This window comes from Colobus angolensis, unplaced genomic scaffold (genome assembly GCF_000951035.1).
Source record: "Colobus angolensis palliatus isolate OR3802 unplaced genomic scaffold, Cang.pa_1.0 Scaffold266, whole genome shotgun sequence".
NCBI lineage: Eukaryota > Metazoa > Chordata > Mammalia > Primates > Cercopithecidae > Colobus > Colobus angolensis.
Window position 1 is genome coordinate 3708146 of NW_012115888.1, and position 15977 is coordinate 3724122.

Sequence of the window (15977 nt, forward strand, 5' to 3'; positions counted from 1 at the left end):
ACACCAACATGGCACAAGTATACATATGTAACAAACCTGCATGTTATGCACATGTACCCTAGAACTTAAAGTATAATAAAAATAAAAAAAATAAATTAAATTAAATTAAAAAAAAAAAGAAATCGTGTGAAATCTGGAATGGCAAGAACAAAAGACGGTTGTTGAGGCGTAGCAGTAAGGAAAAGGAGCCTGTGGGTGGAGCTCGGGAGGGAGGCCAAACTGAATGCTCAGGGAGCCCCAGAAGGATCCCTGAATGTGGCTGATCAAGCTTGGTATTAAAAAGAGGTGTTTGGTAGCATGGAAGCACAAAGGAGAGTGGGGATGAAAAAGTGAGAAATACTATAATAACCCAGGCAAGTGATTAGGCCTGCATTAAGACTGCTGGGAAGCTGCTAGAATTAAAAGGGATTCATCACAAGATACGGTGATCAGCTGGATGGCGGTAGGATGGAAGGGGTTGGAGGGCTAAGAGCAAGAGGCCCTCAAGTGTTATTCACGGAGGCTGATTGGGAGATGGGCCATCAGTTGCTAAAACTGGCCATCAGAAGAGGGCTAAGGGAGAGAAAGGTCATAGGCTCCTTCTGAATGTTTTCTTTTTTGCAGAGTGTCTGGGGAATCCAAGTGGATATGGCCAGTATGCAGGTAGATTTAAGGGTCTGGAACTCAGGCTAGAGGTTGGAGCTGGAGATTTGTATTTGGTAGCTGAAACCAGTGTCTGCAGGGAAATTTCTTGGTGAGAGGAGCAGCAGTTTGGGGAATGCGGTGGAAAAACAGGAAGAGGAGGGAGAGGATCGTGGCGGGAAAAGAAGAGAGTGGGGTCAGGCACACGAGGAGGAGGTAACTTCTAGGAGGAGGAGCAAGTGGCCAACGGTGCCAGATGTCCTGTGAAGGGTTAGGGGAAATCAAGCCAACAATGACTCACTGAACTTGGCAGTGGGTTGAGAAGGGCTGGGATGGGTAGAAGGGGGTCCAGAGGTGAGTTCACAAATCTTAGCTGACAAAGGACACAGTTAAATGAGGGTAGAAGCCAGAGCGAGGTGTGGAATCAAAAAAGGTTTTTGTTTGTTTGCTTTAATAGTAGTGTTAGGCATGGGGGGATGCTGAAAAGAAACACCCAGAAGAAATCAGAAGAAAGTGAAAATCCAGAGATGGGAAGGGGCAGCTTGATGTCCCTGGGACTGAAGAGACAAGAGCCCAGCACCCAGGAAGGGCTTTGCCTTGCACAGGAGGGACCCTGTGTCCTGAGGTTAGGTGGGCACAGCTGGAGGCAGCTGTATATTCTGCCTGAGAGAATGAGACATTGAGAGGCCTCCTTTCAAAAGACTCCTCGTTTCTCAGTAAGTAAGTAGTGTGGCCATCCGCTTAGACAACAGAGGCACAATGCGAAAAGACTTGGAGGAGAGCAATGAATGTGATGCTCAGCTGCTGAGGGCCCTAGGGAGAGGAGGCTAAGCCCCCTGTAGAATCATGGCATGACTGAGCACTTCCCTGAGGCCGGAGCAAGGCCACCAGATCCACAAGGCCATGTGGCTATGGTCTGTTGCCCAATAGGGATGAAGAGTAAGTGCAGAGAGGTGAAGTGGTGAGACTGGGTTAAGATATAGTCTTGTTCTCCAGAATTTCTGGAAGGCAGAGCAACAAGATTAACCTTGCCTTTCCCCTCAAGTGAGGAGAGAATGGCTACAGGATGGGTTGAGCTTTCTAGGCTGCTAGGGAAGGAGCCAAACCCAGAAAGAAGCTGGTGCATTGGGAAAAGATCATGCAGTCTAGGGCCTCAAAGTCTTTAGGAGGTGGAAGGGGGTGCATTGAGATTAAGAAGGTGGGTGAGGCCGGGCGCGGTGGCTCAAGCCTGTAATCCCAGCACTTTGGGAGGCCGAGACGGGCGGATCACGAGGTCAGGAGATCGAGACCATCCTGGCTAACACGGTGAAACCCCGTCTCTACTAAAAAATACAAAAATTTAGCCGGGCGAGATGGCGGGCGCCTGTAGTCCCAGCTACTGGGGAGGCTGAGGCAGGAGAATGGCGTAAACCCCGGGAGGCGGAGCTTGCAGTGAGCTGAGATCCGATCACTGCACTCCAGCCCGGGCAACAGAGCGAGACTCCGTCTCAAATAAAAAAAAAAAAAAAAAAAAAAAAAAGAAGGGTGAGTGGGAGGCCTTGAAAGTTGTTGTCAGCAATGGGATGGGAAAGCTTCAGAGCTTGGAATTGGAATGGTTTCTGGAAGAGCAAGGCCCAGGCTGGGGCAAGAGAGGAATAATAGAGGGCAATGGATTGTGTGTGTTAGGCCAAGCCATCCACATGGACCCTGAATCATATGGGTCTAGGGGGATGGAGGGTGTCCAGAGCCAGGGGTCAAACCATCCATGACCATGGAGGGTAGCTGAGAGGCCACCAGGGGACATCTCCCATGGCTTTATTCCATATATGAGTGTGCACATGTATGTGTTTGGTGAGGCTTTACCCTGTCACTCCATGGCTTTCCAGAAGACAGGCTGTGGGAATTCCAAACACATGAGGCTCAGGAGCAACTGCATAGCCTCAGAGAGCTCTGAGTGTATACGCAGGAAGTCTAAAGTGAGCTTATGTAAGAGGCCAAATCAACATGGGAATGGGAAGCCTTCCTTGGAAGAGAAAGCAGAAAGTAGACTGCAGCAGTGAGGTCACACCATTACAAGAAGAGCCACCTGTCCCCATCCCTCACTGGGGAAGGTCCAGAGGAGGCTGCTCCATTAACCTGAAAACCTGAGGATTGTCTTTCAGAATGAACCCTGCCCCTCTGGGGAGCTGTTGGATTTGTACTATTTTGCACCAACGAACTTTCTCTCAAAGGAATGTGAACACGATCATTCTTCTAAATGATGCTTAAGGATGTGGAACGGTGGGCGCCGGCAGGGCAGGAGAGACCAACTCTGGGCCATCGGGAACCACACAGCTGAGCATAGAAATGAAGCCCATAGATGTTTTCAGCCGCTTCCAAGGAAAGAATTTGACTTAGGGTTTTTAAAAATGCATCTCCAGTGATGTCTAAGATTGTATTTACTGTGATCTGGGCAACATTCTAAGCACTTTACCTCGATTTTCCCACTTAATTTTCACAACCATCTTAGGAGGCATAGATACTGTTATCATTCTCATCTGAGAGATGAGAAAACGATGAAGCAATTTCCCCGAGATCAAACAGATGGCGAGCAGGACCCAAAATAAGAACCCAGAACCTGTCGCTCCAGGGCCTGTGTAATGAGTAAGGTGACCCACGTAATTCTGTTTATTGTTTGGTAAAAACCCCTCTTTATATGCTGACTTGAATAACTTGAAGAGCTTACAAAATGTTTTCTATATAAACAATAAAGTGAAGCTATTTAAATTACTGTCTCAAACACCTAAGACATGGTGTAGGGAGTAAATACCTTTTTAAATAATAGATGAACTGATTTTAGATCAGAAATGGAGAAAACATTTTCCTTGAAAGCCCAAAGTATTCATTTATTTTAAATTAATAGAGTCCAAAACAAATGGAAACATTAGTAAGGGCAATGGAAAACATGGAATACACTATACCAAAAGCCTTTTTCTCTCTTCCCACCATTCTGAGTGAAACAATTTCTTAATAAGAATTATCTATGTAGAGAATCACATCCCAATCTTGAATTTTCTTACTAGGACATAGAATAGAATATTAAGGAAACTACTGCCTGAGCATTTGTATATTCAGGTTACAAATTTCATTAATGTTTTTAATTATAAGCACCTTACTGATATCATGCGATGAAATAGAAGAGTTACAAATTTTAACTATACTTAGATTTACTTTATACTTATTATTTGTTATTATAATTATACTTAGGTAGTTTCTGTTTGGAATTTTTGCCTTCTTCCTGTAGGATTTAAGAGAAGTGAAAAATGAAGCCAACAAAAATGAAATAGCCTATTACTAGTCATAAAGATAAACAGGTTTTAATTCGACATTTCAATTTAGATCTTTAGAAATATTATTTTCACTCCCCAAAATAGAACAACAAATATGTGTATGGTTTACTGTGAAAATTATTAAAATCATTTTTTGTGAGTTTGCAGTAGACAGTTTATCCATTGGAGAAAAAATAGAAAATTAGTTGTATTTATTTTCACTTGCCACTAGGAAAAGCCCACCAAGTCTCTTAGAAAGTTCTTAGAAAGTCTCTTTCTAAGAACTGGCTTTAGTCCATATACTAGAATGTGGGAAACAAATGGAAATCTACCAAAGCAATTCCCCATGCTAAAACCTTAAATTAACACAGAAGATAGACACTGATAGGCTTTTCAAGTCAAATACAGTTTTCATTGAATTAGGTTGCAGAGTTATTTATATTCATAAATTGTGAAGGTTGCCATAATCCTTCTATGCCCTATCCAAATGCTGCAATGTACCCTTTAGGATAAAGGCCAGAGAAAACTTTACCCATCTCAGCCTTTGTTGTTACAGAAAAGAGATTTTAATTCTATCATCTCCTTCATAGTCAGTGTAATGTCACTCTGGCCACTGGCCATTTCACAGGCTGAGGAGACACCGGTGATGACTGGCTTTGGCTGAGGATGGCTCCTAAGCTCTGAGTTGTTGCAGAGCAAGCACACGGGCGTCCTGTGTCTGGCTGTGATTCTGGGCTCAGACACTTCCTAGGTACAGACCCCTGAGCAAGCCGCACTGCATCACTTACCTGGATCTCAGAGTTCTCATTCCCCAAAGTGAGAGGGTTGGATTAAATTACATCCACTACTTTTTAATTTTGAAATTCGGTGACTGTGCTTGTCCGCCAGGCTCTTGACGTTCTTACTCCTGTGATACATGATGCTCCCCCTTTGCTGCAAGGTGTTTCATCTGTCCAAGAACTGAGAGACAGAATTGAAACTTCATTCAACTAAAATTTAACTGATTCCAGTCCATTCCACCAATTATAGGAGAATTCTGGGATATCTTTATATTTATTATCTATAGAAGTATTGGACTGTTCCTTTATTTCTTTTATTGAAAACAAATACATCCATTATTTTTTTCTTGAGCACCGTAGGGAAGAAACTTACATAATATAACAATTTTTCTCTCCTATGAGTTCTGTTAATCAATTTTTTAAAAAATTGATAAAAAGATACACCATATTTTTTATAATATATAGCCTTCACAGCTTTTGAGAAATATTCTTTAAATGTTCTAATAGTGGGTTTGTGCTCCAGGGTTACTAATCAAAAGATCAGGAGATACTCCCATCTACAAGGAATTTTAAAAATCAGTTCAATGAGTGATTGATTCATTGGCTTCTTAGGAAGGCAAGAGGTCAGAGGAATGGACAGTTTCCTTTTACTCTTTCTATTTTGCCTGAAATAGCAGGGAGGAATCCGTACCTGTCTCCTAGGCTTTAGGCCTGGGCACAGCCCAATATCTCAGTTTGTGATTGATACAGGCCAACATTTGATGACCTGGCCAGCAAGACAGTGGGGGAGGCAGCTACCGTTTGCTGGGGCTGAACACAGATCCTTTTAAAGAATTTTAGTTCTTTTGCCCTGGCCATGTTCTCTGTCCATATTTTCCCCTCACCACCTTTACCCCCAAGACCAAAACCCACTCATGAACTATGGGCCCCAATCCCTAAACTCTTTTCCAATCTCATCTTGAACTGCCTGTCTCTGTTTCTTTGGCATCTGCAAATATTACTTTAACCTTTCAAAGAACAATCCTTTTCTATTTTCCTTTGTATTTTCACAGATCTTTTTCTATTTTCATAGAGCACTCACAACTAGATTAAGTCATTCCTCGTGACGGATCCCAGTGATGGCTACTCTCCTCTCTCTCTCCCTCTCTTTCAGCAAAGACTGAGTTTTGACCTGGATATTAAGATAGGAACAGGTTCCCCAAGGCAAATAAGACATGGTTCTGTTGTCAGGGAGCACACAGATGATTAGGAATTTCAGGCATAGAAGCAAATTGTTATAGTACAGGTAGTAAGGAAATCAGTGCGGATATTTCCTGTGTACAGTGGTGGGCAGTAGAAGGAGGGAAAGATTTATTTTATTTGAGTACATCAGAGAAGAAATTATGAGAGAATCTGGATCTTGAAGCATAATTAATACTTGATTATGCAAATGTAAGAGCCGACATTCCAGGAAATTATCCGTCTTATGCTTTCAGCTCAGGTTTGCCAAGAAGACAGAATCAACAGAAGTTTGTGCAAGAGGAAAGAGGAGTCATGGTGTCTCCTAGGCTTCTGTTTTAATTGATGTGGGAGATGGTCATTAACTAAAACAGGGATGGCAAGACAAGGACAAATGTAACCTGTGTCAGAACCTTTCAGAAATGGGTGTGCTTCATTCACTGCCAATTAGTAAAAGATGAGACTCCATCTGACAATTGGACTTTGCCATCCTGTTTTTTCAAGCAGTGGTGTCATCAGCTTTGGAGATCCAGCACAGATGTGCTTTTTTGCGTCCAGGCCGATAGCTGCAGACTTCATGAAGCATACAGGAGGACATAGACAGTGGCAGTGTCATAGAATGAACACTGATTTTCTTGTGTGTGCTCTTGGAGAAACTCTGACATCATTAGGATCTTCATTATTGCATTGATCATTTCTTCATGTGTGCTTTTATCTACTTGGGGGTGGGGTGAGTTGGATCATCAATATTTAGAAATCAGCCAACCCCTTCGTGTCAAGGGTTTTTTGTCATGGTAAGTTTCACAATAATTCATTGTCCCTATCATGTTTCTTGCAGAGAGGCTTTTATTTTATCAACGGTAATGATGCATCTGTATTTGAGCCCTTGAGCTGTGATGATCAACATGCTGTTCTCAACCTGGTTCTATGAATTTTACATGGTTCTAGGTCATTCTGAGAAGAGCAAAGCTCTATACCATTTATAGTCAACAATAGAAAAACCACCATATCTTGGTTCATCTTGCTAATGGTCTATCAATGTTGTTTATCTTTTCAAAGAACCAGCTTTTTGTTTCATTTATCTTTTGTATTTTTGTTTCAGTTCCATTTACTTCTGCTCTCATCTTGGTTATTTCTTTTCTTCTGCTGGATTTGGGTTTTTGTTTGTTGTTTTTTCTCTAGTTTGTTGAGGTGTGACCTTAGATTGCCTATTTATTCTCTTTCAGACTTTTTGATGTAGGCATTTAATGCTATGAACTTTCCTCTTAGGACCACTTTGGCTGTGTCCCAGAGGTTTTGATAGGTTGTGTCAATAGTATTGTTCAGTTCAAAGAATTTTTAAATTTCTGTCTATATTTCATTGTGACTCAACGATCATTCAGGAGCAGGTTATTTAATCTCTATGTATTTGCATGGTTTTGAGTATTCCTTTTGGAATTGACTTCCAATTTTATTCCACTGTGGTCTGAGACAGTACTTGATATGATTTCATTTTCTTTCTTAAATTTGTTGAGACTTGTTCTGTGGCCTATCATATGGTCCTATCTTGGAGAATGTTCCATGTGCTGATGAACGAAATGTATGTTCTGCAGTTGTTGGGTAGAATGTTTTAGAAATATCTATGAAGTCCATCTGTTCTAGGGTACAGTTTATAAGTACATTTTATGTGGGCTACTCTTTTACATTATTTGTTTTTATATGGACAACAGTGGAGATGCATATTCATAAAATGCTCATATATAATTAAGACATTGTAGTTCCCAGATATCTGGGTTTTAGGATATCAATTTATGACAGCTTTGTTTTGTGAGCTTAGTGACTTTTGTGATGACATGTGTATATCTTTCAGTCTTTACATCTTTACATTTTATCTTTTGCATGTTTTGAAAATATATTCAGATATAGTTCTATGTATATTATATATATATTACTTCATATTATATTTATTTATAGTTCATATACAGTTATCTGTCTATAGCTTCATATATAGTTCAGTCCAACAAAAAAAATTCTGTACATATGGAAGTAACCATGACTTGTGGTTATTGTTTGATGCGTATTAACAAGACCCAGCAATAGATTAGTGACTTTTAAAGTGATTACCTCTACACTCACATCTAAGTTTCCACAACTCCTGGACATTTAAGTTTGGGGCAGATTAAGAAACAGTGTCAGGAGGATTCATGCATTGTATTATGTTCTAGCAAAGGTCATCACAACAAAGGGTGTCTTGGGCCACAGCCTTGTTTGATTAATCCTCTTTGAAGCAACCATGCTCTGGCTTTCACCAAGTAGCAGCAGAAATTAAGGAGTCAAAAGTGGCACCAGTTTATTTGATGGGTTCTAAAATGCTCTTCTAGCACATGGGATTAAACAGAGCCCGAAGTCCCAATTTGCTTCCTGTGCACACTGACTTCTCAGAATGACATGGGGTTGTATCTATGTATTACAGAGTTTGGGTGTATACATATATGAGATGTATTGAGACTGTAGGTAAACTGCATCACTCATTTAAAACTTGAGTAAATTAAGTTCTGGAGTTTGCGAGGTAAGCAAAGTTTATACAGTTAGTTTCCATCTTTACCATCCTTGTGTGTCACTGACATTATTTATACCTCTAGGAGTGCAGGTGAAGCAGCCACTCCCTCCCCTCCCCTCCCTTCCCACTCACAGAGAGAAAAGAGTTGGCAAGGCTTATTTGAAAACAACACTGTAGATGATGAGAGCTTTGCCTGGGAAGCCACACTCACCCCCAGTCCTCCCAGGAAATGCAAGCCCCTGATGAAACCACAAAGGAGTGCAAGGCAAAACTCTGTGCTGTTCAATCAAAATGACCCTTGGGAAAGCTAAATAACACAACTTGTGGCAGATATTTGGCCAGCAGCGTATCTGGTGTCTGCTGAAGGCTCTCTTTCTGATTTGCAGACCGCTGTCTCCCTGTTATGCTCTCACATGGCCTTTCCTTGGTGTATGTATACACACACACACACACACACACACACACAGAGAGAGAGAGAGAGCGAGAAAGCACTGATGTCTCTTCTGTTTGTTGTAAGGACATTAATCCCATCATGCGGGCCCCATGCGCACAATCTCATCTAACCCTGATTACCTCCTAGAGGCCTCACTTCCAAATACCATCACACTGGGAATTAGTGCTTCAACATATGAATTCATCTGGGGGACACAAATATTTAGTCCATAGTAACCTCTTTTATTTGGTTATTCTGTGATTAGAAGAGACTTCTATACTTTGGAGATTTAGGATGGATGGGACTATAGCACTCGAGGTTTACATTTTAAACAAATTTGGGTTTCAGTCTCAGCTCTGATTCTTCTGTCTTCATGATGTTGGACAGATCTCTGGGTCTGAATTTTCTCAACTGTAACATTGTTTAAAACTAGTACCTGTTTGTATTTATTAGTCCCAGCTACTCGGGAGGCTGAGGCAGGAGAATGGCGTGAACCCGGGAGGCGGAGCTTGCAGTGAGCTGAGATCACACCACTGCCCTCCAGCCTGGGCGACAGAGCGAGACTCCGTCTCAACAAACAAACAAACAAACAAGTACCTATTTGTATAGGTGCAGTCAAGATTAAATGAAAATTGTGCATGTAAAGCTCTTAGCACAGAATTTGGCACAGAATAGGTTCTTGATACAAATTTACGTTATGAATTATGTAAAACAACCAAACTTATCCAAACAAAAACTGAGACTGGTAACACAATATCAAATTTTTTGACCAGTGGTTTGGTAATTAATATGAGGTAAAATTTGTTTGTATTTGATTATAAATTTTGTAAGTATTAATTATAACATTTCATATGTTAAAGTAAACATAGACAAATGGTGTGTGTGTGTGTGCACGAGCATGGAGCATGTGAGCATATGTACCTTGGTAGCCTTCCCCATCACTTATTTGGGTAAATAGCCTAATACCAGAAGGAATTTCAAGTAACACACCACTTCAAAATTTAGATTTTATTTTACTTACATTAAAAACTGTTTATTCAGTGAAACCAGAAATTATTTAAGCCTGCTTTTTCAAGATTAATCTCTAACAAAAATGTTTCTTTGCACTTCAGTAAGGCGATGCTCCAGTTAAACATTACCAGTAAGAAAATGACAAAAACCAACCAGCCAACCAACCACACACACACGCACATACTCCTCAACTCTACAAACCTTAAAGTCCCATGAATCACATTTTTTTATATCCACGCTGTTAATAATGTAGCGAGTATCCTTAAGTATTTAGTATTTACATTTTATAGAAGTGATCATCGCTTTTCGCTTCATGTAGGCTTAGTGACTCAGATGAAAAAGTACGTCAGGCTGTTCGCATATGACCTGAAATGTCAAGGTGACAATTCATTTGATCATCAGTAAGAAAGCATGCTAATAGAGTTTTTAAAAGTTGAATTTTCAACGGAATGAGCCAGAGTTGAATGAATCCTTACCCTGGCTTTGCCGATCATAGTAGTCACACCTAGTAACCACTAGCACAAAAGGCATTTGCTGTAACTCCGCAGCATTTGAAGAAAAAGGGGAAAAAATGCACGTTACAGAGAACAGCCTTGGGGATGGGAATGGAATTCATTACATTTCAGTAAAATCTGAGCTTGCAGAGGCCAAGGAGTAATTCTGAATGCTCATGGGGAATAAAACAAAATCTAAACATCATTCATAACCTGCGGCAATTAAAAAGCAGCTCAGGGAACTGGAAATTCAAAAGGACTGTGTCTTCATGAGAACTTCAAGTAGTTCTCTCTCTTTAAATTTGGTTCAAAACGTACTATAAAGACCTGTGGGATTGATTTCTGCATATTGGTTAGATTTATATATTTAGAAAAGAGCTACCAGGAATATATTTCCGGAAAGTGACTTTAAGCTCTAGTAAGTGATCTGATTTCTGGCCTTGCAAAGGAAATCAATAAAAAAAAGAATAGGCTCTTGCAAAGTCAGTGGTTTCCTCTGATGAAGCTGTGCCCCTGCACCCTCCATCGCTGTACTTACCCAGAATGAACCTGTCTCAGGCTGTAATTGTTTTGTGATTAGTGCGAATATGTGTTCCCCACCACATAGATTCACTATTGATTTTTAATTAATAATAGTGTCTTGTATTTATAGAATTACCATCCCAGAAGAAATGTGAGGGCTTTATAGTTGATGAATTCCAATTTATCTTTATGTTGCCTGGCTGAATGTAAAGATTAGGTATACCAATTTTATTTTAAGGAGGAAAAATTGAATCCGAAATGTTAAATTATTGACCATGGAGAATTCAGAAAGCTAATAATAGAACCACCAATTAAAATCTGATAGTACTGACTTTTCATTCTGGCTGTTTCCTGAAAATATCTGGTCAGTTAGGTCAACTTTGATTATTCCTTTGGAAAAAAGAAGTTGATAAAAACAATTATTTGAAATTGTTATGACAAATAGAAGTTTACATTTCTCCTTATTATTTTGGTCATATATAATAACTGGACTTAAGATGTGTTTGCTTGTTAGACCACATGTATTTTTTTTGTAACCTATATTAATATTTTCAGAATGCTTGTAAGTCACATGTATCAGAAATTTATCTCCTGGTGAGAGACTAATGCAAAACTTAAGTTTTGACATTAGGTAGATGTCATTTTTCAAGGACTGGGTATCTCTGTCACCCACCTGGCATTGTTTTATCTGTCAAAAAAATGTAGTAGTCTCTCCAAGAAAAACATGCTCAAAACACTTACCTCATTGTACCTATGGGAAGGTGACTACCAATCTTTCAATTACCCATTCCTCCAGCCTTAAAAACATGGGACTGAATTTTTCCCTCTGTCTTCCATTACAGTTCCTGTCCATTTTCCCTGGGAATTTATTACTTTATTTCTCTGTCGTATCCTTACTGCTATCACTCTGCTCTTCATGTAAATGCAGTGACCTCCTTACTGTCTCCCCAACTCCCCAAATCCACTTTGGATGAACTTTTCTAATAAATTCTCTGTTATTTTTGAAATTGTGAATTATTCAGTCACCATAAATACACAGAATAATATGTTGAGCATTAATATCTCCACCACCCAGTTTTAAAAATGCAACGTTTGCTAGAACTAGATGTACCATATGACCCGGCCATCCCACTACTGGGTATATACCCAAAGGATTATAAATTATTCTACTACAAAGACACATGCACACGTATGTTTATTGCAGCACTATTCACAATAGCAAAGACTTGGAATCAACCCAAATGTCCATCTGTGACAGACTGGATTAAGAAAATGTGGCACATATACACCGTGGAATACTATGCAGCCATAAAAAAGGATGAGTTTGCATCCTTTGTAGGGACATGGATGCAGCTGGAAACCATCATTCTTAGCAAACTATCACAAGAAGAGAAAACCAAACACCGCATGTTCTCACTCACAGGTGGGAACTGAACAATGAGATCACTTGGACTCAGGAAGGGGAACATCACACACTGGGGCCTATCATGGGGAGGGGGGAGGGGGGAGGGATTGCATTGGGGAGTTATACCTGATATAAATGATGAATTGATGGGTGCTGACGAGTTGATGGGTGCAGCACACCAACATGGCACAAGTATACATATGTAACAAACCTGCATGTTATGCACATGTACCCTAGAACTTAAAGTATAATAAAAAATAAATAAAATAAAAAATAAAAAAAAAATGCAACGTTTGGGACACTCAAATGTTGAAACCCTCTTTGAAGCCACTTCCCAATTTTGTTTCTTTCCTTCCTTCCTCACTACCATGAATTTAGTGGTTATTATTCTCATCCATGCTTTTATATGTCTACCATCTATATATGTATCTTCATTAAAATGGATAGTATTTATTCACTGCCATTGTTTCTTTCTGAAACTTTAATTTTTTCATTGTGACTTTGGAATTGTCATTATGGTTTCAGAGGTATCCACATTAATGCAAATGACTATATTTCCTTTTATCTCATTACTCTTATCCATTGGTTCTACATACAATTTGTCCATTCTTCTGAGGATAGACCGTTGGGATGCCTTGCAGGTTTTCCCTTCAAATACAGGCAATTAAGTAGTAAACATTTTTAAACTTGCCTCCTTGTTCACATTTGTGAGAGTTTCTCTAGGGCATATACCCAAAGGTCTAACTGCTAAAAGGTGGGATCTGCTCATTTTTAAATTTGTCATTAAAACGTGGTTGTGCCAGCTGACATGCTCTGCTCACATGCCGTACTTCATCTAGCAAAGACTATTCGTTGATCTCTCCACCAACTGCAGTGGACTTTCAGCCTCCTCAAAGAGAAGAGCTCTTCCTCACTTCTCTATCGGAGAGACCTTCCCCAGGGACTACTTTTTTGTGAGGGATCACAAATTCAAAAGCCTTTGGACTACATGCTGAAATGTAGATGTGTGAAATGCAGGGTGCGTGACAGATCTGGAGTGGATAGTGGAGATGGCACATGTGCTAGTGCATCCTGCCTGACTTAACGGTTTCCAAGTTTGCTGTATTACTTTATTTTCCTAAGAGTCTGTCTCAGAAACATGGAAAGAGCTGATTCGCTTTATAGCAACAAAGAACAAGGACCCCAGAGCCAGCCTGCCTGTTTTTGAATCCCTGCTCTCCACTGCTACTAGTTGTATGTTTTTGAGCAAGTTTCTGAGCATCCCCAAGGCTTGGTTTCCTTGTTGATCAAACGGAGGAAGTGCTAGTACTTACTTTACGTGGCTATGATGAGTACTACATGGGATAATATTCGTAAAGCTCTAAAGTAACTGTTCAATACATTTTGTTGAATTGTTGAGGAGAATACAAATAACAAAATTTATATGGTTTTTAAAAACTGTGGGTCAGGCATTGTTTCAGGAACTGGGGAAACAGTAACCTTAGTATCTGTAATGACCTTAACATCTGTCTCTTTCTCAAATTAAATTGCCAGCTGGGTTCAAGCCCCTAACACATTGCTTGGCCACACAATAGGCACTCAGGACTATGTGTTAAATCCATAAATGAACCTAATTATTCTCCTAAGACAATATAAGTGCCCAAGGCAAAATCTGAGCCATGATGGAGCAAGGAAATTATATCTGTGATAGCTTGATTCTCTACATATTAGTGTACTCTTACTCTTCAAAAATGGATTATTTCTGTGCCATATGGGTAGTAACTTGCCATTAGCCATCATATTTGAGTAGACAGAATACCATATTTTCCTGATGATGAATAACGTAACTATTTTTTGATCCCTTACTAGTATACAAAATAACACTCTCAACCTTGGATTATCACCAGTCTTTTTGGTTTTTTTTTATTTCCTCAAATTTTAGGTCTCATCGTTCATGAAGGAGCTGCAGTTTACAGAGTGTTTAAGCGCTGGCGAGCCGTGAATTTGCACTGGGATGTGTTAAATTATGACAAAGCCACAGACATCGAAGAAAGCAGCCGGGGAGAATCTTCCACAAGCAGGACTTTGTGGTTGCCATTGACAGCTCTACGGAACAGAAACTTGGTCCACCCAACTCAGTTAACCTCGCCGAGGTTTCAGTGTGGCTACGTGTTATTGCACCTGTTCAATCGGATGAGGCCTCATGAAGACTTATCAGAAGATAACAGCTCGGGGGAGGTCGTGATGAGAGTGACTTCAGTGTGACAAAAGCATAAGGTGATGCAGTGTGGACCGCCCTGCACATTTTGGAATGTAATTGCAATGAATGGCAAAACCATAGCACTTCTAAAAACACATCTATGAACTTTTTAAGATTTATGCTTTTTATATGAACATTTGAATTGCAAATACATTTTTTCTGAGAAAAAGAGTCCTCTTGTTCTTCGTTGTCTGGTTTGTCACATCTTTTATAAGTTGGTACGTGAAATCATTATACATATAATTTAACTATACTTGGTTAAAAGAATAATGAAACTTATCCTTAAGGCCCAAACTATTTTTTCTTGCTTGTTTTAAATATATTTTTATGAAAGCTTTCGCTCTGTGTGTGATTTTTCAGACCTGTTACAAATGGGTAAGAGTTCAGGACGCTGTGGGCAGATTCCAAAGTGCCTGTCAGTTCTGCAACACAGAGAGAGCTCTGAGGTGACACTCTTGTACCTCGTGCTGGTTGGCAAACTGAAGCATGACTTTTTGCTGTGTTGAAGTAACCAGTCATCAGGAATGCATGGTCTAGGACTTATGTCTTGTTGTCTAATTTCTGAAACAGAGAGCTTGTAGAAAGATAAAAATGAGTGAAATAAAAATAGTTTTACTCCAGTACATGTTACATAAGCAGAGCATCTTGCATACTTACAACCCCAAAAGCTCACCTAAATGTCGTGTCATGGTACCTGCAGTAATGATAATGACTAACATTTGCATAGCCCTCTGATAGACCTATCACAATTAATTCAGTTAATTATTAGTGTCTTGAATTCTTTGAGCACCATCTTAATTAGATTTTCTTTTGGTAAAACCTTACATACCTTCTTAAATCGTTTAAACACTAATCCTTTAACTTGGTTTAATGAAGTTCTATGAAATATGTTTGCCAGCAGTGAGAAGTCTTTTTCTTTCACTAGATGAGTTTTTTTTTAATGAAAAGAGGAAACGAAAAATGAGGCTATTGACTCCCCAGGAACAGGTTGCTAACTAGGGGTACCTGGGGATTTTCTACCTTCTTATCTACCTAATGGAGGTAATTGGCACATTTTAATGAACAACCACAGAGCAGATGAGAAGACAGGAAGGATGTTTTCCCTAGAAACATGAACTGAACATGCTGGTTGTTTGAAGTAATTAATGACTAGATTTTAAATCATATAAAATAAAATGCTTTACATTCTATTTTCTAAAAATAACTTTTGGGTGATTAATAATAGAATAGTTCATGTTTACATAATGGAATACCTCACAGAATAGAATTGTGATTCCTCCATAGCAAATTCTCCCAAAACTTGAAATAATATTTTTCCAATCAAAAGCTGTGTCACAAATGATAAGGACGTGACAGTTTGCAGAAATGTGAAGAATGAATCATAAAAGAAGGAAAATTCAGCCACTATTTAAGGGCAGATTTAGGTGGT

At 39.6% G+C, this 15977-nt stretch overlaps 1 protein-coding gene across 1 annotated transcript in view; it reads left to right on the plus strand.

Annotated features, from left to right (window-relative positions):
- Nucleotides 1–14886, plus strand: part of MARCH11 (membrane-associated ring finger (C3HC4) 11) — a 149903-nt gene extending 135017 nt beyond the window's left edge. The window contains exon 8 of the mRNA XM_011947464.1: nucleotides 14231–14886. Coding sequence (XP_011802854.1) covers nucleotides 14231–14553 — 323 coding nt within the window. The 3' untranslated portion in view covers nucleotides 14554–14886. The remainder of the gene's footprint in view (nucleotides 1–14230) is intronic.
- The last annotated feature ends 1091 nt before the right edge of the window (nucleotides 14887–15977 follow it).